Source organism: Octopus sinensis, linkage group LG16, assembly GCF_006345805.1.
Source record: "Octopus sinensis linkage group LG16, ASM634580v1, whole genome shotgun sequence".
In the NCBI taxonomy this organism is placed as follows: Eukaryota; Metazoa; Mollusca; class Cephalopoda; order Octopoda; family Octopodidae; genus Octopus; species Octopus sinensis.
Genome location: NC_043012.1, coordinates 44,608,999 through 44,633,439, shown reverse-complemented (window position 1 = coordinate 44,633,439; position 24,441 = coordinate 44,608,999). Strand labels below are relative to the sequence as shown.

At 36.8% G+C, this 24,441-nt stretch overlaps 1 protein-coding gene across 5 annotated transcripts in view; it reads right to left on the bottom strand.

Moving 5' to 3' along the window:
• Nucleotides 1-1,009: 1,009 nt before the first annotated feature.
• LOC115220257 (methyl-CpG-binding domain protein 2) overlaps nucleotides 1,010-24,441 on the bottom strand; it is a 54,975-nt gene continuing 31,543 nt past the window's right edge. For 3 of the 5 annotated variants that reach the window (XM_036510119.1, XM_036510118.1, XM_029790354.2), the window contains 3 exons: nucleotides 15,105-15,268; nucleotides 4,878-4,977; nucleotides 1,010-3,362 (listed from right to left, as the gene is read on the bottom strand). In XM_036510119.1, coding sequence (XP_036366012.1) covers nucleotides 4,882-4,977; nucleotides 15,105-15,268 — 260 coding nt within the window. In that variant the 3' untranslated portion in view covers nucleotides 1,010-3,362; nucleotides 4,878-4,881. Of the gene's footprint in view, nucleotides 3,363-4,877; nucleotides 4,978-6,704; nucleotides 6,766-15,104; nucleotides 15,269-24,441 lie in introns of all 5 variants that reach the window. The other 2 variants (XM_029790353.2, XM_029790352.2) reach the window with 2 other exon arrangements.

The following is a 24,441-nucleotide window of genomic DNA, read 5'->3' as shown; positions in this document are numbered from 1 at the left end:
TTCTCTTGCCTATATTTGCTGGTCTCGGTCACTGTGAATTAGTTTAAGTAGCCCCAGAGCCATGTAAATGCACCCATGCCCATAGCATGTAAAAAGCATCTGTTACACTTTGTAGAGTGGTTGGTGTTAAGAAAGGTATCCAGCCATAGAAGTTATACCAAAACAGAGTCTGGTGCAGCTCTCTAGCTCCTATCAAACTGTCCAACCCATGCCAGCCTGAAAAACAGATGTTAAATGATGATGAGCCAGTGATATTTCATTTCTTTTTTTTTTTTTTGTTACTGGCAAAAATTACCATTTAAAACTAATCACATCAAAATATTTTTAAATAAATCAGTATCTGTGTTCCCATCAAGGTCAACCATCTCCAAAAGAATCATATTGAGTAATTCATTGTTCCCAACAATAATGAGTAGTAATGGAGGTTTTGAGAAAATTCACAAACTATATGAAATACACCAATCTCCAAGCACCAAAACAATACTCAATTTAATGAAATATTCATCAGTTACAAAGAGATCTTGCAGTCTATTTGGCTTCCTTACTATGGCTAGACGACATCCTGAAATACTGGTTTCAAATTTTGACACAAGGCCAGCAAGTTCAGGAGGAGGAGAAGATGATTACATCAATCCCAGTGTTCAACTGGTAGTTACTTTATTGACCTTGAAATAATGAAAGACAACGCTGGCCTCAGTGGAATTTGAACTCAGGACATTAAGACTAAGCATTTTGCCCAGCATGCAAACAATTCTACCAGCTCCCCATCTTCACATCCTGAAATATCTAAATGTAATGCCGATGAATAAATGTGTATCTCTTCAAACCAATAATCCCTACTCCTCAAAATGTTCCAAATATCGAAAAATCATTCATCATAATGAAAAAAAAAAAAGTTATTTGGTTTTTCTAATAATTTATATTGATATAAAAGAGAGAAACTGGAAGAACATGGAAACTGGAGGAAAATAACTGCAAAGAAATACAGAAAAAAACACCAACAAAGTAATGAATGGATCGGTTGAATAGAAATGTGAGAAACAATATTGTTTTATAGATTTATTAGTTTAAATATTTGTAGTCTTACTTGATTTCTTTATGACTAGGGTCAACTTGTATAATTAGAGGCAACAGTATGGCCAGCTGAATCAGTGACAATATTAGCATTGTTTATGTATTTTCAGTTTTCTCCTTTTCAATATATTTATTGAACAGAAATGTATCTTGAAATAAATGATAATATAAAAACTATGGCAAGTACTACAGAAGAGCTGATCTGCCAGCGAGCAAATTCCACGGCTCCAATTTTATTTCGCAGCTAAAAGATTATTTTCTTTCATTTATACTTATATCCCATTTCCCCACTTCACCTATAAATCTGGAGCCCTGTGTTTAGTGGGGGGGGGACATAAGTATATATGACAAAGTAATTGCTAGTAATCAACAACCCTAAAGCAACCTTAATAAGTAAAACAATAAAGTTGAGTATGTGGTCCCTGACATTGCCAGAATCTCTGGCCCCACAGTAAAATTAAAACATTAGCTCAAGCCACTTAACAGAAATGATTTATGATAACGTTAGATTGATGAATGAAGAGAATTTATCAAATAACATTGGTTCAAAATTCTCTTCTGATACTAACAAGATATACTGATGTGATTCTATATCTGAAATAAATTGGAGATGACTAATATTGTGACTCCAGACTAAGTCAGGAACTCAGCAGTCGGAACAATGTGGATCAAATCAAAAATTCAACAGAGTAATGTTGTCAAACTAATCATAACTGAATTATAATCATCAGGATATTGTAATGCTGCTGATCACTGAGTCACTGAACAACACTTTACTGCTGCTACTATTGATAATGATGATAATCTTGAAGCTATTTCACATACATACACAGAGCTCTTTATTACATTCGTTTATCACGGGGCCAGGTTAACCATGATAATCTTGTTACACAATGGATTTGAACTATCTTCTAATTTATTTCAAATTCTTCATTTTTGTCTGGCACTTTTTCTGTATCTAATCATCTGGGTCTGTTTCACAGTCTTATTCACTAAAAAATTGTTTAAATTTCAAACAATGCTCTTACATTGGCAAAAATACATAGATTTATAGTGAAGATGGGACACAGAAATGGAGATTTGATGCCCAAAACATTTTTGCTCCTATAAGTAGCCTCATAATAAGCACTAGAACTGTCATATGGATCCAGTTTCCCAACAGCTTGCTGTTTTACCATCATGCCCAGCTGCCCCATGAATCCAAATAAGGACTTCTGTTGTTAAGAACAAGGCTGTTTTTGTAAAGAGAGTAGAGTACAGTTCATTGATTCTACCACAATATTATACTGATACTTTATCAGCCCATGGAAAGATAAGAGGAATTTTGGGCCTGGCAGAATTTGAAAACAGAAATATGTGGCGCCAAATTAGATATTGTAGAGTACCTGTTCCACTCTACAACTCTTTCTACCCTCTCTGCCACCCTTATGTGAATACAAATAAACTTTAAACTTCATATGATAGTATATAACAACTTTGAGTAAACACAATCAGTCACAGGCCTGTTATTTCCTCTTTTACAATACAGATAGAATATGAAAGTCTGTGACAATAAGCTGAATCATAAAATGAAAATATAATTTATCTCAAATGTGTCAAAGAAACTTAAAAATGAAAGTGAATGAAATGAAGGCCGATGGCGTGTGTGTGTGTGTGTGTGTGTATGCAAAGAATCATGTCCTTTTTGAATAAGTGATTGACTGTTATAAGCATTTTGGCTAGCATCATCACACACAACAACATGGCCAGCTCTGAAGAGAAGATGGAAGTCAAGATTTATACATGTAAACATGGATGGTTATACACGTACACACATGCATACAGATATAGAGGCATACACAGACACACACACACACACACACACACAATATTGTTAAGTTCTGAATCCATGCATGTATGTACACACAAATCTGTACATCATTTATACATACATATATTGTGTTTATGAATCAGCTTCATCACTGACAGAGGTGACAGCCAATTTGACCCAATTATATTCTATACATTTACATGTGTGCATGTGTGTAGGTATGCTCATATATATATATATATATATATATATATATATATATATATGTAATGCATTGTTTATATATAGAATTACACCTAATATCATGAGAAACAGGAACAAAGAAAAAGAAACATTATAATGTCCATGGTTGTAGTTCGGTGGAGAGGGAGAAGAGATATCAGCCATCAATGCCATCAGTGCTCTTGTTACTGCTGGTGCTTCTGTTGTCATCTGTTGTAGCTACAATTGCTGCTGTGGCTGACATTTAAGAAAAGCTCTGGAAGAGAGAGAGAGATGAAAAGAAGCAGGTTATTAAAATGAATGACACATAAAACAGGGGGGAAAAAATGTCTTAAACTTAATCTCTATTATTTGCATTGCTTTCAGTGGAAGAAACTTGTTGGTTGAATTCCAAGAGGTTATGGGCTTAGATATTTCAAAGACTATCTCTCTGTTTATCATCCAAAAAGAAAAAAAGAAAAGAATGAAGAAAATGAGATGTTTGTTGAATGATGTGAGACAAGAACAGAAGATGAGAGGGAAGAGGGAGAGAGAGATCATCTATAAGTGATTGGGTGTTTATGAAAAAGAAAACAAAAAAGCCTGGATCTAAGAAAAAGATTTAAAGTAGAGACTAGTGAATGGAATAAAGACTGGGTGTGTTGTTTTGGAAAAGAAATGACTAACAGTTTGGTCATGGCATTAGAATAGGAGCAGAATGAACAAAATACAAAATTGATAGTAAATGAAGTCTAAAATAAAGGATATTGTAATAATACTAGCACAGAGGCATAGCTGTATGGTTAGAAGTTTGGTTCCCAACCACATGGTTCTGAGTTCAGTCTCACTGCATGGCACCTTTGGAAAGTGTTTTTTCTACAGCCCAGGCCAACCAAAGCTTTGAGAGTGGGTTTGGTAGACGGAAACTAAAAAAAAACCATCATCTGTTTATATTTATATATATATATATATATATATATACAAGTATGAATGTATATATATTTTTGAGTTTGTGTCACCTTGTCTTGACATTGCATGATGGTTATCAAATGAATGTCACTGTCATATAAGCCAAGCAGTGTCATTCCTTTCCAATATTCCACAAGAACATGTCTGGCCATGGGAAAATGTTACTCGTTTGGAAACAGGTAAGGGTTGGCAACTGCCTCAATAAACTCCATTTGACCCATGTTAGCATGGAAAAGTGGATGTTAAAATGACAATAATATACAAAAAGTGAATTAGAGGGGCAATGATGAATAATTAATTTTTATGTTATTAGCCAGAAGAGGATACATTGGAGAGATTTCTTATTACCATTTCAACAAACAATAAGAGGATTTTGGTCAGCATTATAAACTAGCATTCCTCACTCCATTTTCTACATTAATTTCCAAGTCACAGCATTGGCCGGCATAAAGGCATAACAGTCAACACATGCAACCAGAGAAGTCAGCTTCTTCCATGAGAATAGATATAGTAACCAATGAAGAGAGCAGCTATACAAAATCAATGGAGACAGTTGTTACCATGCACCATGAGAAAACACCTCACAGTACAATCTACATTGAGTCACAAATACAAGCCAATGCTGGTAATGGGTCACAAAATCTTTATTCTTCAACTAACAGATTAGTATACTCAATTTTCGAAATTCAAGTATGCAAATATTTTAAAAGCTGACCATAATAGGTGGTTGTTTAATTCAAAAACAGAATCAAATCAATGACAGAAAAATTTATACTACCAAAACCATGAAATTGTCAAAGACAAACAAGTAGATGAAACTCACAAAATTATGAAACTCCTACAAGAGCATCTTGAAGTTTCTTTCTAGCTTCCACTACTTTGTACTCTTGGCGTTTCACATCTGTATCAGAGACCATCATGTACTGGAGAGAAAAAAGAAAAAGAGAGACTCTCAAAATTAAATAATTGAAATTTAAGAACAAACCAAAGTGATGTTTTAACTTGATGCAGGAAGTAATTCTTTGAAGAAAAGAAAACACATTGAGAAAATCATTTACTTTAGAGTAATCACCTGATCACCAGAAACTGTTTTTTTCTCTTTTTTTTACTGGTTTTACCCATGTACAAAAATGAACATTGGTTTGTTTTTAAAGAATTTACAAGTTTTTCTTCACCAAGGATAGTTGTGACAATGATTAGTAAGCATGACAATAATGATAATAACTGGTTATTAAATTTGCAGGTCCTCAGGATTAGACAGTCACATCTACCCATAAATGCTCAAGCCAATACCAACTATTTCATAGGCATGTTGCTAACTAAACTTAATATTTTCAGTTTGCAGAGACTGTAGCAATAAAGGATAAAAAGTTTGGCTCCACTTTAATACTTTAGAGAAAGTAAAGATGAAAGAGACTACTTCAAATATATTGAAATCACCAATAAATGAAATGGAAACTAACGAGATAATTTACTTCATTTTCAGAAGTAGAGATGAAGTCGACCATCTCATGATTTGGAATGAGTTCAAAAATATTAATGAAGTGATCTCATTAATTAAAAAATTTAGACAATACCTTATGAACTAATAATGCATGAGCTGGTAAATAAACATACATTTGTGTCACTCAAAATATGTCACTTATTTCTATATCAGTTTACATCGGTGGAAAATAAGTACCAAGGCTTCTTAGGAAAAGCTATCAATTGTTTACTAGATGACTACATTCTAAAAAACAAAGTTTTTCGGGAAAATCACTTTAACTAGATTCAAAGACATAAAATTTATCTCAACCTATAACTGTTGCAACAGAAAAACAAAAAAAAACACCAATTTCACAAAACCAATGATTTAGTTAAATAATTCCTGTGTTAAGTGAGAACCATATGCTCTACTGTTTAACCCCAGGGTCAAACTGCACAGTGCAGCCAGAAGGTCACCAGTCTAATCTCGTATACCCAATAGTTTATAATGTTATGGTCAAATCTTACCAGGACTGACCCTAATTCATACACAGACCACAATAGGTAAAACAACAGGATAAAGACATTTTCTAGTACAGAGCTTACTGTTCAGAGGTTTAGTTTTTTCATTCCTCACAGACTGATAAGATAAGTACCAGTAACAAGCAATCTTGGGTATTTTGACCAACATGTTTAAGTGATTCAGAACTTACTCTAGATTTCATCTCTGCTCACACACATATGAACTATGCACAGGGATAGAATCCCACCCAGAGTTGGTTTTGTGGGTTACCAGTAAAATACTTGGGTAGATCAGCAGTGGTTGAAGGTATATACTGTATAATAGGTATTTTTGACAAACTAGAAATAGCAGCCAATTTTCCCACAATCACAGTCATCTTCGTAAGGGCTGGGTATACAGGACAATGTAGTCATGATGTAAAAATCAACAGTATAGTTACAATTAGGTCACCTTTGGTCTTAGGTCTGCTTAATTAGGAGTAACCCAGGGCTAAACACAACAACAAACAATGCAAAATGTCACTGGGTTTCCGGAATCACTCAAGAACGGAACAAGATCAATTGATTTTTAGATGGGAAATAAATTCATAAAAAAGAAGAGAAAATTAAAATAGATTTAAAAAAGTGGGAAGGAAATTGACAATTTAAAAAAAAGATAACTAACCAGGGCTGTTGCTGCTTAAATTTGCTGATCCATTGAAAACTTGTGTTTCAACATGATTTGGCTGTAAGTTGGAAAAATGAAGTAAATAACCTCCTAGTTTAGAGTAAACAAATGATGTCATTGCAACTTTGGATTCCACATGACCAGTGAATACTATTGCAAGTCTCTAGTTCAAGTACTAAGTGGTAACAGTTAAAAGTTTTGGTCTTAGGAAGTAACAGCTTCAATAAAATTGTGAGAAGATATATATATAAATCATTGTTTTTCATTCGAATTCAAAGAGGGAATGTAACTTGAGATGTAGAAGTTTTAATAATAAGGGGGAAATGAGGAATTTTATCTGTAGCAAAAATAAAAGCACTGACTGTGTAGGTTCTCTTACAAACAAAACCCAATAACACAGAGTTTTGTTTTCAGGATATGAACAAATCATTTCTTCACCAAATGAATGTTTGACTGCAATGACACCTCCCCAAATTATTTCTCTACAGAATACACAAATGAAGTAATTATTCCCTACATAGACATGTACACTCAAAAGAACCAAGAACTACAAAGTATTTTTGAAGAAACAAAGAAAGGAACCGAAGAATACCTCTGAAGTTTTTCATTATCTATCCATCAATAAATCTAAAATACTAAATTCCTTATCTACACATAATCTCTTATTTACATGTAATCTTGTTCAGTAACTATCATATTTCTATATTATGAGGGAAAACAAAAAGATATCTAATTATATACAATTTAATGCCCATTTTATGAATGTTTCTAGAAATATATACGATATTTCAATTCCCAATTCTTCAATAGCAGATATTGTTTAATTTTAGCTAATAACAATCTAAAAATCATATCTCAATGATTTCTGTTTCAGCTGAGAATAACAATTATCAGTAAAACTTTGGTTTTTATATTACATGAAAAGCTGAGTAACATAAGAGAAAGTAAACTTAATGCAAGCAGCGTTTTTAGTAATTTAGGTATATTAATTTTTTAAGTTCTTGTTATAAAAAATTTGTTTCTGTTACTAATTGATATTTTCCAAAATATATGATGCATAAGAAATAAATCCTAAACAAAACTTCTCTAATATCGGCTGCATGCAGACACCACCAAATTTTGTTATAAGCACATTTTCAGTAGCATGCAATTAGGTACAAAAAGGTTTGTGTTTAGACAGAGCTGAAACTTTATTACAATCACTCAAGTGTTAGAAAAAAAGTGTTCACAAATATCCACACCTTTTACAATAAAATTAACATTATAAATGGATTTAAAATGCCTACGACCAGAAAACTAGACAAGTCCACAGATTTAACTCGCAGAAAATATGTACCCATATTACTTTCCAAGTGAAAGCAGTCACAATTTAAAATTTCAGCAAACTGGGCCCAGAAGTTTGTAATAAACAGAACTGAATCTGTCAAAGATTTTAAATGGGAGTCTTGGTTATTTTGTCTATATATGTTGATAAAAACTATCACTAGAATTACATTCTAGTTTATTACTAGGAAGGACAGAGTTAGAATTTAATACTTTTTCTCCAACATTTACACTAGCAAATATTAAATGGTATTTCTAGCTGGAGAATCTGTGAACTTGACTAACTGTGAAAACCTAAGATGGGGGTTTGCTTCAGATAGAATTCAATTCTACAGGAATTTATCAGTAAATAATTACAAACAAATGTAACTTGGAATGAGTAACAAACTTTGACAGTACTTTTATTATCATCCACTCAACTGTTACTATCCAATAAACTAGATTCATGTTCTATTTGTCCTCTATTGTTCTCTTCTTACTGTCTTATATATATATATATATATATATATATATACACAGATGAATATGGTACTTACGTTGAGACACCAGAATTTAGTACGGTATTATCCTTACAATTTCAAAATAAGGTGATTAAAATCAAAATGAGCAACAAGGATATCCAGAGGTAATGCAGTATGATCGTTTCATGCAATTCATCTTATTTGAACAATGCAATCATTTCATAATTTAAATGCAGAGCATTCCTCAGCTGCACAAAGACATAGAATTTAATTAAATTAAAACAGATGGACACATTAGTATAATTATACCTAAAGTCTCCAAGAAGTTAAGGAGATAGACAAAGAACATGCTGCCTTCACTCCAGCATAGAAGCTACTAAGGTATCAAGAAGATACACATTGTTACAGACTCTGCCTGTCACTGATTTTTTTTTTGTTTTTATGGGGTCAGATTTAATTTAGACTAGTTTTTCAAATCCTTGTATATCTAAGGCCGAAAGAACAAAGGGGCAGTGTCTGTTAGGGGTAGGGCTGAGGGAGCAGACAGACGTCATAATTGGTATAGTTATAAAAATCAAGATTTATTATAAGCAATATCATGAGGTTTGGTAAAGGAAAACTTAAAACAAGATGTTAGCTGACAATTAAGTGGGTAGCCCACTAGCAGACCATTGATAATGGAACAGTATAAATCTTATCATGTAGTACTATAGTTAAATGCTTTAAACACTGTTGCTAGGGTTATGGATTGTAGTTCCAGTACATATACAGGCATGGAAACTATTTGTATACCTGATGATGCTGAGGTGATTTTATATGATAATACGATTGAAGTGGAGTTAGAAAATAACAGACGTGAACATAACATACTTGATAGTAGAATTATTAATAGCGAAAATATTAACAATAAATATGAAAATAATAATTTAAATCTTAATAATACTAATATTAATAATAATTCTCCTAATTGCAATTGTAGAGTTAAATCCGGCTGTCCATTATTAGGCCGATGTCTTACCCAGAACGTAGTATATAAATGCACAATAATAACTACAACTAATAATTATATTTACTTCAGTTGTTCAATTAATTTGAAACAGCGTATATACAATCACATATCGTCCTTTAAACTTAAACATAAGGCAAATTGTACAAAGGGGCAGCCCACTAGCAGACCATTGATAATGGAACAGGGGAAGTCTTATCATGTAGTACTATAGTTAAATATTTTAAACAATGTTGCTATATTGTATACAGTTAAAGTTTAGGGTTATTCAGAGGATTATTAAGAATAATATTATATCAAAAGGATAGAAATTAATGAATACTTTTGAGTTTACACCAAACTTTTACCACAATAGAGGGAGGAAAAGAAATTATTCAGAAATAGTTTAATATTTATACATATTGTACACTTAAATACTAACTCATCAGATGGTGTCTGTGAATATGGATTAATTGGTAAATGCTGGTATTAATAAAGGAGTATTGAGGTAAAAGCAGTTTTTTTATAAGTAGTGAATATACCAGTATAGTTTTATATAAGCTAAGTATGAATTTATAGAGGTACAAAAATTAGATTAATTTTATAAATAAATAAAAGCTAATTATAAAATAATACAGAAATAAAATAATCAAGTATGGCAGAACACCATAGAAAAGGAAATAAGATAGCTTAATCACTAAAACCGTGATATAGTACATATTAACACCAATAGAGAAGATTTATAGAAAATGTATAATAATTCAAAATATATTAGACTAAAAATTATATATTTATTTATTTAGCTAATATCAATAATAGACTGATACCTGGTATTAGCTAAAGGAATATTCAAGTTATGGGACATTCATATTTTATATTGATTTTTTAAAAAAACTAAGGGTTATATTATAGGTTTAAGAAGTTATTGTTGCTCCCTACATGATATTTATATTTTCTTAGTGGTACTTGTTTAGAAGGGTTAAAGGCCCTTATAAATACTAAGATCAGGAGGGTAGAGCCATTTAACAAAGGGATAAATCAAGTAATTTATAAAGATCATTTCCAAAAATATAGTCTTATTGTATAAAGTTAAAATTTAGGGCAATCAAGAAGATTATTTAGAATGATATTATAACAAAAGGATTAAACTTCTTTGAATATTTTGAGTATATACCAAATTTTACTACAATAGAGGGAAGAAAAGAAAATTACAAAGAAATAATTTAATATTTTTTCTTATTATTTATCTAAATATTAACTTATTATATGGTTTCTATGGAGATTGATCAATTGGATTTAACTGGTATTTAATAAGGGAGCAACTGAGGTTGAAGAACATGTCAACTATATACTGATTTAATTAAATTGAAATATTTTGAGTTGTGGAGATACCAGTATTACCTTATATAAGCTGAGTATGAATTAACAGTGGTACAAAGATTAGATTTATTTAAGGCTACTATAAAATAATAATAATAACAATAATAAAATGATCAGTTAGGGTAGAGCACCATAGAAAAGGAATAAAGACAGCCTAATTACTAAAAAACCATTATAAAATATCCATACCTTATTAACTTCAATAGCAAAGATTTATAGAAAATCTATAATAATTTAAGTATTATGAGCTAAAAATTGTTAATTATCTTATTTAGCTTATTATAATCAAGACTGAAACCTGGTATTGGTTAAAAGAATAATTGTTATTAAAAGGACATGCTAATTATATTCTAATATTAAGAGGTATAATATAGATGTCAGTTGATACCATCTCTGGCAAGGGCTTTGAAATAAAACCAAGAAGTTCCAGACACCCAGCGGAAATACTTGACAGACACTAACTTTGCTGACGACATCGCTCTTATCAGTGATTCTCTCTCCAATGCCCAGTCTCTTTTACAATCTCTTGAACAAGCCTCAAATTGTGTAGGTCTTTACCTCAATGAGGCCAAGACTGAATATATAAACAAGTGCCTGTCCAACAGTGATTTCATCATCCATACTCTCAACAATGTGCCCTTAAATATGGTTTCTGATTACAAATATCTTGGGTCATACATATCATCATCTGGAAAAGATTTTCTAACTAGAAAGGGTATGGCCTGGTCAGAAAGGGTATGACATGCATAAGATCTGGTCATCAAATCTAAGTAGAGACTTCAAACTTGAAATCTTCAAAGCCACAGTCGAACCAATTCTACTATATGGCTCAGAAACCTGGACGTTATCAAAGAAGCTTGAGAGGCGGTTGGATGGAACCTACACTCGCCTCCTTATGAGAGCTCAAAATCTCTCATGGAAGCGCCATCTAACCAAAATACAAATATATGGGAAACTACCACCTGTGTCATCTCTTGTGAAAGGTAGGAGAGTCCAGTTTGCTGGACATTGTTGTAGAGCTGAAAAAGAGGTAATTTCTACTCTCCTCCTCTGGAAGTTATCTACTCGCAATGCCAGATGGCGCACACTCTCCTACCCTGATGTAATCTCCAGGGATACAGGCATCCAACAACAGGACCTCCGTAATGCCATGATGGACCGTGAAGTCTGGTGTAGCATGGTAAATTCCATTGTCTCGACCACGGTCGAACAATGATGATGATGATAATATAGATTTTAAAAGTTATTTGTGTTGATCCATAAATGATATTACAGTTTCTTAGGGGTACTTAATTAGAAGGGCTGCTTCTATAAAGTCAATATAAATACCAAAATTAGGAGGACGGAACACCTTAAGAAAGAGATAAAAAACTTAGTTACTAAAACTATTTTAAACAATATATCCATATTGTATAAAGTTAAAATTTAGGGTTATCAGGAAAATTTTATTATTAAGATGAGAGCAAATTTACTATAAATTAGTTAAATCATAATTTAGGCAGTTTAATTTTAAGTCATGAAGATACCCATATTGTTTTTTATAAGCTAAGTATGAATTTATAGGGGTACAAAAATTTAGGCTTATCTAAAGGCAATTATAAAGTATTAAAATGATCGGGTAGGTTAGAATTTGATAGAAAAGGATATAAAATAGCTTAATCACTAAAATTCATGATGAAGTATACATACAACTTAGTAACATCAATAGAGAAGATTTAGAGAAAATGTGTAATAATTCAAGTATTTAAAACTAAAAATTGTTTATTTACTTAATTAGCTTGTATCTATAATGAGTGTGTTAACTAAAGGAAAATTAATGCTGTAGGGCATGCCACCTATGCACTGATTATAAACTAAGAGATATATTGTAGGTTTTAAATCACAAGATCAATAAAGTACTACTTTCTAAAATATTTAAAGGTACGGGTGACATTATGTACACATGATAATCTAAGGTCTAATCGATTATTAATCAGGTTGCCTTTATCTTTATGTTTAAAATTTCATATGCTTCCATAGAGCACAGCTCACACTCATATCTGCTATTTCTATAAGGCTGAGCTTTTCTTATTATTTCCCATTTGAGGCTAAACCCAATTCCACTTTCTTTCAATCCCCAAATCTTACTGGATGACGTACAATTTGCCTTATGTTTAAGTTTAAAGGACGATATGTGATTGTATATACGCTGTTTCAAATTAATTGAACTAAAGTAAATATAATTATTAGTTGTAGTTATTATTGTGCATTTATATACTACGTTCTGGGTAAGACATCGGCCTAATAATGGACAGCAGGATTTAACTCTACAATTGCAACTAGGAGATTTATTATTAATCATCATCATCATCATCGTCGTTTAACGTCCGTTCTCCATGCTAGCATGGGTTGGACGGTTCGACCGGGGTTCTGGGAAGCCAGAAGGCTGCACCAGGCTCCAGTCTAATTTGGCAATGTTTCTACAGCTGGATGCCCTTCCTAACGCCAACCACTCCGTGAGTGTAGTGGGTGCTTTTTACGTGCCACCTGCACAGGTGCCAGGCGGAGCTGGCAACGGCCACGGTCAGATTGGTGTATTTTATGTGCCACCGGCACGGAAGCCAGTCGAGGCGGTGCTGGCATCGGCCACGAGTCGGATAGTGCTTTTTACGTACCACCAGACCAGGGATCCTGGCTGGTTCATTCGATTTCGATTTCGCTTGCCCCAACATGTCTTCACAAGCAAAGGGGGTTGGCAAGGGTGCCTGTCGTACGGTCGCATTGGGGTATTTTACGTGCCACGGCCACGAGTCGGATAGTGCTTTTTACGTACCACCAGACCAGGGATCCTGGCTGGTTCAATTCGATTTCGATTTCGCTTGCCCCAACATGTCTTCACAAGCAAAGGGGGTTGGCATGGGTGCCTGTCGTACGGTCGCATTGGGGTATTTTACGTGCCACTAAGATTTAAATTATTATTTTCATATTTATTGTTAATATTTTCGCTATTAATAATTCTACTATCAAGTATGTTATGTTCACATCTGTTATTTTCTAACTTCACTTCAATCGTATTATCATATAAAATCACCTCAGCATCATCAGGTATACAAATAGTTTCCATGCCTGTATATGTACTGGAACTACAATCCATAACCCTAGCAACAGTGTTTAAAGCATTTAACTATAGTACTACATGATAAGATTTATACTGTTCCATTATCAATGGTCTGCTAGTGGGCTACCCACTTAATTGTCAGCTAACATCTTGTTTTAAGTTTTCCTTTACCAAACCTCATGATATTGCTTATAATAAATCTTGATTTTTATAACTATACCAATTATGACGTCTGTCTGCTCCCTCAGCCCTACCCCTAACAGACACTGCCCCTTTGTTCTTTCGGCCTTAGATATACAAGGATTTGAAAAACTAGTCTATAAATTAAATCTGACCTCATAAAACAAAAAAAAATCAATAACAGGCAGAGTCTGTAACAATGTATATCTTCTTGATACCTTAGTAGCTTCTATGCTGGAGTGAAGGCAGCACGTTCTTTGTCTATCTCCTTAACTTCTTGGAGATTTTAGGTATAATTATACTAATGTGTCCATCTGTTTTAATTTAATTAAATTCTATGTCTTTGTGCAGCTGAGGATTGCTCTGCATTTAAATTGATGTAATGATTGCATGAAACGATTGTACTGCATTACCTCTGGATATCCTTGTTCCTTATTTTGATATATATATATATATATATATGTATATATATATATATATATATATACACTCTGCAGTATATATATACATATATACTCTGTGGTTGGTGTTAGGAAGGGCATCCAACTGTACAAACCCTACCAAAACAGACACAGTAGCCTAAGGTAGTTTTCTACCTGGCCACCTCCTGTCAACCATCCTACTCTTGCATGCATGGAAGGCAGATGTTAAACAATGATGATGATGACACATATATATATGCCTGCATGCACACAAACACACTTAGCTAGTCTCATATACAGTAATTCATAATAAGATATCTTCGAAAGGTAAGTCATACATACACATCTATAAGTCAAACTATATTGTAATGTATTATCATATATGAAGGTAGTAATTTATTATACAGATAGAATTCAGTGTTATAAGGAAAGGAGAAATGGCAGTGTTCATGCCAGTTTCAAAGGTAAGCAAACTGAATATATCTTACCTCTATAGCACTATATGAAAGTAGTAATAAACAATGTATACAATTAAAATGGTTTGGTTACCTGCATTTTAGGTTGGTTAGCATCCATGTTGACTCCAGGATTTTTCTGAATTGATTTACTAGAGTTCTGGCCAGTTACAGGGATGTTACTAACGTGTAAAGCTGCGGCAATGCTCTGCAGAATATTTTCAGTGGTCAAGTCAGGCCCAACACCTACAAAGAGAGCTAGAACATTTCAAATATGTCAATTCTTGTTAACTTGAAAGAATGTTTGTTTCATCATCATTAAAAGCAGACAGGTAGCTGCAGATAGCTTTGGAACAGAGAAATGAAACCCCCAATATGCATGCATATACACACTCACTTGGGAAATTATGGAAATAATGGAGAAAATAACAAAACAGAAAGAAATTTCTGGAGCATATTGTCAATGAATGCCCAAAAGAAATAAAAGGTAAAAATAGATTGATTCTGCAATTGACAACATTTATGACTAGAAAAACTAGATGACTGGAAAGTTAAATGAAAATTATACAATGTCACATAAACAGTAAAAAACACATTATACAACCTGTAGTGACCCTATAACGGCGCGCGCTCGCGCACCGTCCATTTGTATTTCGCGCGTGTTGGTGCCTTCACCAAGTGAGAGGAAGGGCCCTCTCAGGCATGCGCGAAGCACCGGAAGAAGAACCCTATTGCCTACGTAGCAGTTAGCGAGGTAAGGGGGTCATAGAACGTTTGACCGCTAGTAGCAGCAGCGGCGACTTGGGACGGCAGCGATTGAAGGCGGCGGTCACGCATATTTTCTCTCCGTTCGAACTTGCTTCTAGCAGTCCTTACCAAAAGGCCTTTAACCAAATTGTTGCAGACCAACATCGTCTCCATTGTTCGACGCCATCTTGAATCCGTTCTGGTTTTAGCGGCTGAATATTGTAAATATTACAATCGATTAACTTTCAGCCTTGCGCGCCCCGAACCAAGGACATCAGATAACACACTTATTGTTACTGTTACCAAGAAAGAGAATAAAGTAGTTATATGTATATTTTACGTCTGCGTCTTGTTGTTTCTGACTGGTAGAATTCTGGATTATTAAAGCAACGGCTAGTGAGTGATTGCTTTCTTGTACCCCGAAAGTACAAGACAGATATTCACTTCACACATAAGTTTGTTACAAACCTAAATAGTAAAAGATCTAAGTGAAGCAAAGACTAATTTGAAGGTAGAACAAACATGACTAATTGAACATTAGTAATAACAAAAGTTATCATCATCATTTAATGGCCATGTTCCATGGACAGTCGCACTTATCAAGACATAAATGAAAGAATTATAAGACAAATTATAGAAAGATAAAAACAGAAAATAATCACAGAGGTATTCTGGATACACAACAAGTAACTAGAAGCCCATCTCATCAGTAATAGGAACAACAACTGAATGCCACAAGTTCTTAAATCAGATCATGAACTCAAACTTACCATGTGTTAAATAACAAAGCATGCAGAAGTATTTGACAGAGAAACCTTTAACAATACTTTCGGTTAATCACTAATAACATGAAAATAGTTCACTGAAGAGAAAAGTAGCTAAGGCTCAGATTCTCAAATATCTTTCAAACCACAAATGTACAATTTATATTTCAGCTGCTTAAAAAAATATCACATATATCTGAATAGAAAACTTAATCCATGGCCATGTTTAATACTACAATATGGCACATGGGTGATTTAACCCTTTAGCATTTAAACTGAACATATCTGGCCAAAATAATCTGTTTTCTCACACATACCCTACAATATTATTATAAAAATAAACAATTACATCATTGAAATCTCAAAGCTACAAGGTAAAGTATGACTACCTCATATCAAAGAATTCTAAATGCTAATGGTTCCATGGAGTTTGTAGTACACATTTAAACCAATCTTTAGATCTAAAGATAACCTACAAGCCATGCTTTCTTCCTCTCAATGTCTCCACCAGTCTCAGACTCTGCAAGAAAGTCTTGGGTGCTGGGCTTCCTTCCTCATGCCATTACAAATTTTCAAAAGTGCCAGCAAGAGAATAAGATCGCACCAGAAGCAAAACAAATATCTGAAATGGCAATCCTTGCTGTAAAAATTTATCAAACCCTGATTAAAAATAGCCACGACTTTGTGAATTGACCCACACACACAGAGTCTGAAAGCACTAACCATGAGCTGTCAAAAACCAATCATACATGCTCTGAGAAGGTGAAACACAACAATACACTAACACAAAGATAACAGACTAATTAAAAGTCATCAAATTCCCTTTCCTTACAATCTACCATGCCTAACTGACTGAATTTCAATACAACTGGTATAACCATCAACCATTTTCTTCTACAAAGTGATTGAATAAAAAAAGAGAGACAGAGAGAGTCCATCATTATCATTACTTTAATGTTCACTTGCATGGGTCAGACAGAATTCAATAAGGTAGGTCTATGGAAGTGATCACTGCATAAACAAACTGTTACACAGAATGTAAACAAACAGTATATGCCAGGAAAGCCCACGAAATGGGGGATCAAAGTATGGAAAATTTATGAAGCAAATACTGGGTACTGTTGTGGATTTAGTTTTTATACAGGGAAAATAATGTTAGTCAGCATGGCCTAGAGTACGATGTGGTCTGGAATTTATCACTTCTATACCATAAGAAGGGCCACGTATTATTTTTTGACCGATTTTTTTAGTTCAGTCAAACTTGCAGTGGATTCCAGTATTTCAGTTTATTCCACCTTTATGGTACACCTGTTCTGTTGTGCATTAAATTCTACTGATAATCTAGTGATGTGCACAATTCTTCTATATCAAAATTTTGTTGCATATCTCAATTAAATATTAGCTGATGATTCATATTCTATGGTAATGTTTAAACAAAATTTTAATATTTTTACCTTTTGCTCAGTTTACCTGGATTTACCTGTAATTAAAATCACTTTGAGACAAAAGTTATGCAATAGAATTGATTAAGAACCCTTTCTTTAATTATGCTCCAAATATCACATTAATATGTTGATAAGTAAAAAAGTTACAGTTGTTTAGTGAAACTAGTCTAAATTCATGATTATTTTAGAATTTAATTGAAACTCATAGGGGTGTTTTACATCAGAAATATAGTAATGAAAGGGTTAATCATAGTTATGAATGTGGGTACGTGTGTGTGTGTATAAACAAAACTGAGTGGCCAATGGTTTGAATACAGGCAATAAAGACAAATAAAGATATATCAAATATCATGCAAAGTGTAGCTGTGAGGTAAGAAGTTTGCTTTCAAATCACATAGTTCTCAGTTCAGTCTCACTGCATGGCACCTTGGGCATGTGTCTTCTACTATAGTCCCAGGCCAACCAAAGCCTTGTGAGTGGATTTAAAAGGAGAAATAATCCCAATAATCAAGAATTTTCCAAAACAGCATGCCATCGTAATTGCCACAAGGCATTCCATTTACATTTCTCTTAAAGAGAAAATAATTTCAAATAAATAAAAAAGAAAATGGATCATATAAGGTATCTGATATACCTTTATTCATCATTTGCTGTTCACAGCCATGCCACTGGCTACTCTGAAATATTTCTCATAGCAAATATATGCTTAAATTTTGCAAATTATTCCTCACAAAGCTTTCTACTCTTTTTTGTATATGTGCAAGTTTCACATGTGCTGGAGTCAGAGTAGAACTACTGGTGTGCTGATAACACCTACTGAGACAGAAACATGTGTCCACTGCTGTCCTCTTGTTTCCAGGTAATCAAACTGTTTTTCGTTAATGACATATCACTTTCAGAGAATTCCTGATTCTTGGAATTATCTCCCCTTTTCAATCAGAATTGGTGACAAATACCACAAGGTAGTTGCTTACTTACCTCTTGAAAGGAAGATAATTTCAATAAACCAAGGATTTATCTTATCTGATATTTAATATACTTAAATATGCATTTATTCCTCTTATTTATTTATTACTATTATTATTATTATTTCCTCTCGAGCGGACGGATGTGTCTCCAGAAGCTGCGTAAGTTTTGCATCATTTCTGTTGGAAATTTGTTTAAAAGTGTAAATATTTTTGGATATTTGTGTGGCCAAGCCGACTAACTTCTTTCGGAGCTAGTTGGCTAGGCAAAATTTTACCCCATTAGGGGTAAAATTTTCGTTTGAAATATTGACTTTTTAAAATTACATTCACATACATATTGAAAAAATGTTGTTAAAAAGAACAGTTGGCTGTTCCCCTCTTGGAACACCATCCCCTCCACAAGAAAAAATTGATTTGAACATTTCTCCAAACCACCCATTTCGTGCCTTAAAAAGCAAACAAAAGTGTTCGAAGGAACGTGCTGGCAAGCCTAACGTTCCAAATGAAAATGAAAACGAAGGCGTCACTTTTGACGCCATCGAAGATTTTCCTTCTCTTCCTTCCACCAGTGCAACAGTACCGGAAAAAGAAGCAAAAAAAATGACCAGCAGCCACACTGACACCACCACCAGCAACAACACAACAAGCCACCATAGCAATTTTGCCTCCGCCACAAAAGAAAACTCGGAGGAAGTAAAAGTTACAACAGACCAAATAAAAAACGCAAAGGAGTTGTTGAGAAAAGAAGGAAACTGTTTTCCTCAATACACCTCAACAACTCATAAATGACACAAACAAGAAAACAATACATTACAAGGTTTTCGACAAGAAAAACAAGAGTAATAAACGCAACACCCCAACAATTGGAAATAGCTCTGAAGCCCATATGGGGCAAAAAGAACTATGTCACCAGTGGGAAGCGGTTCGGAACCGTGGAGGTTCGCTTCCCAACAGAGGAGGATGCAAGGGCGCATGCCATTTCGCCCTTACAAAATGAAAATTTGTTGCTTGTCCCATCATATCTCGGGCGTAAGGTCCAAAAAATAAAAATCGACACAGTACCCCCCCGAACTCAATATATCATGGCTGGTGGCGGCTGTCCTCTATGACATAGCGAACACTGCCACTATTCTAGATGTACGAACAGTGAGGGAGAAAAACTGGTCAGGTATGGGAGTTCAACTGCTGGTACAAATCCAGCAGGAAAACATCAATGCCATACCTGACTCGGTAAATTTGCCAGACGGAACCAGGCTGCACGTTACTGTGGAGGGGCAAAAGCCAAAATGTTACCTCTGCAGCAGCGAAAGCCACCTAAAGAGGGACTGCCCCATTCAAAAAAAAAGAATGGAGGCAGACGGCAAGAGGCGGTGGCGGCGGCAGCAGCAGCAACAACATCATCATCATCATTGTTCGACCGTGGTCGAGACAATGGAATTTACTATGTTGCGCCAGACTTCATGGTCCATCATAGCATTACGGAGGTCCTGTTGCTGGATGCCTGTATCCCTGGAGATTACATCAGGGTAGGAGAGTGTGTTGCGAGTAGATGGCTTCCAGAGGAGAAGAGTAGAAATTACTTCTTTTTCAGCTCTACAACAATGTCCAGCAAACTGGACTCTCCTACCTTTCACAAGAGATGACACAGGTGGTAATTTCCCATATATTTGCATTTTAGTTGGATGGCGCCTCCACGAGAGATTTTGAGCTCTCATAAGGAGGCGAGTGTAGGAGGCAACAAAAACAACAACAGCAAGAAACACCAAAGGCTGCCACACCACCAACACCATCACGACACCACCTCCAACAACAACCACCAAACCAACACCAACCCCAGCACCAAGAAAAACAACAACAAAAAAAAGAAGAAGAATCACCGACACCGTCACCATCACCAACAGATACAGCAACACCACCGCTACCAGCAGAACCAACAATATTTCGCCCTGCAGCTGAAGCGGACCCGACAACCATCCCCTTTCCGGATCAGGACAGCTCGGATTGTGCAAGCACTGATACCGAGAAAGGTGAATGGCACACAGTGCCTCCAAAGAAGAAGAGGAGGAAAAAGCAAAAAGAGACACAGGGGAAGCACAAACAAACAGTGCTTCCCAACAACAACACACACTCACAACAACAAACAACCACAATTTCGACACCACTACTGCCACTGCCACACACCAACAAACACAGACACAATTACAGCCATTAACACAAAAAATGAAAAACTTGTTTCATATCTAAAAGACAACACAAGTACAAACATTACAGATTTCATTATACCTACACACAACACACCACCAGCACACATTCTCACAATCAAAATTAACCCAAAAACATACAGTGACATAAAACAGATATTCCCTAACGATGTAGCATCGCTAGGGAGAAGTTTCTCAAAGAAACTTTATAAAAATATTGTAGAAACACCCGTGCAAAAGCACAAGGGAGCCACCCCCACCACCAACAACAGTAAGTAGAGCCTTTTTCTCCTTTTATTTTTTTGTCACCTTTGAAACATGGCAAAACTTAGAATCGGTTGCTTGAATGTGAGAGGCCTCGGGTCACCTTGGAATCAGGGTCACCTGTTAAACGACCTGAGGTTTCATGATGTGGATGTAGCAGCCATTAGTGAAACCAGGCTCTGCGACCCGCAGGAACTCGCAGCCCTTTTCGGTGGATACGAGATCTTTCTATCTCCATGTCGGCCGGGAGCGGGCGGTGGTGGTACTGCAGTGTTGTTTCGGAAGGGCCTGGACTTGAAAATAAGGACAGTCTTCCTGGATCTGGAAGGTAAGTTAGTGGTCCTCGACGTAGACAGTAGTGACTGCGGTGCTTTCAGACTGCTGGCTGCCTACGCCCCGACAGGAGCAAGGCAGTCGGATTATTTCAAACGTCTGGAAGTTTTCCTGGGAACGTCACGCACTCTAGTGCTAGTTGGAGATTGGAACGCTGTCTTAGACGAACGTTTCGATCGGGTGAGCAGGGGAGCATCTGATAGGAGAGGAGGGTGCAAGAGCCTCGCCAACCTACTCGGACGCTTCCAGCTGTCCGACAGGTTTCGACTAGACAACCCGAATGTGCCAATGTGGACTTGGACCAATCGCATCGGGTCGTCTAGATCGTACTTAGAGTGTTTTGTAGGCCAGCAGATAAGGACAGCATAGGGTGTCCACAATTCCACCTAGTCGACTACACGGACCACAAATTCGTGATCTGTACGGTCGACTTAGATAGGCTACATAGACAGGGACCCGGCTACTGGAAGCTGAACGCGTCTATAACGGCGTGCAAAGCTTACAGAGACCGGATTAGTTTACTAGTTAAGCGGGCGCAATCATCAACAACAACTGGTGGTTTGCCCTCAAGAGAGCAATTAGAGTAGAGTCGATTAGGTTTAGTAAGACTCTAGCTATTGAACGTAGGAAGAGAGAGCAGGATTTAGTTAAGAAACTAGACGAGGCTCTTGAGACTGGCATCGCGACCGACGTGTTGGCCCTCGACCAACACTTTGACACAAAACACGAAGGCTGCGTTGTCAGAGCTAAGGCACGTTCGCTAAGCGGGGAGGGGACTAGAGCCACTCGATGGGCCCGCGTGGCGGAGGCGAAGCGAGGCAACAAAGCAAACATTCGGTCTTTGGTGGACCAGAACGCGAGGTTACTGAACCGAAGCATGTGTGCGGTGTTTCAGCGGCACTTTGCTCAACTGTTTGGGACAAGCAGTGGAACGGACAATGGTACAGACTTGCCTGCCGCAACTCTCGGACAGCGAGGCAGAGTGCTGTGAAGGACCGATATCTGCCTGGTAAGTGGAGGAAGCGATGAAGAGTTGCACGAGAGATAGATCGCCAGGTTTGGATGGTTTGCCCTACGAGCTTTACACTTCAATGCCAGATTTGTTTGCGGGCCTGTTGGCAAACGTCTACTGCAACTGGCAGCAAAACGGGAGAATTCCTGCTTTTGTCTGTCGAGGGGTGGTGGCTTTGCTAAAAAAGGACCCAAACAAGGGGGACATTATAGGGAATTTTCAGCCCATCACTCTGCTCAATGCAGAGTTGAAGATTTTGGCCAAGGTGCTAGCCAAGAGATTGGTGCTTGTCGTGGACAAGCTGGTTGGCAAGACGCAGACATGCGCCATGCCGACCAGGTCGATACACGACAACCTCCATCTCATGCGCTACATCATAGAGAGGGTGGGTAACGACGCTGGCACGGGTGGGGCTTTGATCAATTTAGATCAGAGTAAAGCCTTCGATAGGGTCGACCATCGGTACCTAGCAGCTGTTCTCAAGGCAGCTGGCTTCAGTCCAGTCTTCTGTGGGTGGATCACTGCTTTATACGGCTTTATCTGCTCAGTGATACGGGTGAACAGTCACCTTTCGGAACCGTTTGACATCTCGCATTCGGTCCACCAAGGATTCCCCTCTCTCCTCCATCTTGTACATATTGACTCTCGAGCCATTACTGCGCAAGTTGGAGGCTTTGAGGGGTATCCCGCGTGATCTAGGAGGTGGAAACAGCATGTCTGCCTATGCCGACGACGTCACTGTGATGGTGTCGAGCCACAGGCACATTGGCCTGATTGGCGAGACACTAAACGAGTACGAAGCGGTGACAGGGGCAAAGATTAACGCAGAAAAGTCTGTGGGCTTGCAACTGGGCACCTGGAGAAGCAAGCCCATGCCATCCAACAGCGTCGTAGGGCGCTGGACAGACGGACCCGTTAAACTGCTCAGGGTCTGGTTCGGTCCGGACCTCCAGGTGAATAAAAACTGGGAAGAAGTGATGAGCAGGGTGGCACGTCTCACCCAGAAATGGGCCGAGAGGAAGCTGTCCCTGAAAGGTCGAGCAGAGGTAGCGAATGCGTACATCACATCCGTCATCTATTACCGCTTGAACATCGTCCCTTGTCCCAACCGCTGGTTGGCCAAGCTGGTACGCCTGCTCTTCAACTTTTTGTGGAAGGGTCAGGTGCCACTGGTCAGGTGATCCATCTGCTGTCAACGACTGCTGAACGGAGGCCTTGGCATGCCGTGGTTACTGATACGCAGACATGCGCTCAGGCTGCGACATCTCAAGCGTTTCCTAGACGATGAACAGGCGTGGTCGTCTTTTGTCAGATGCGACTTTCCGCAGCTCGTCTCTTTGACAGAGCTGCAGACCTGGATCAAACTTCGAGTGCTGTCAAGCTCTCTCTGCCCTCCGCCAGGCGGGCAATGCGATCGGTTTAGTTCCACTCTAGCGTTCTATAGAGGGTTAGTGGAGGAAAAATGTGACAACGTTTTCGGGGAAACTCTAGGCGTTGATGATAACAAACTGAGCGGTCTGTTCGGAAGGACTTTCGGGCCGGGGCCAATGGATAATTTCCAGAGGTCGCTCGCCTGGCAGTGCTACCGAGGGGCTCTGCCTGTTTGGGATAAACTCAGCCGGGCCTGCCTGAGGTGTTGCCAGGACGACAAAATCGTTCTGCACGCACTCGTCCAGTGTCCGAGTATTGCTGAACTA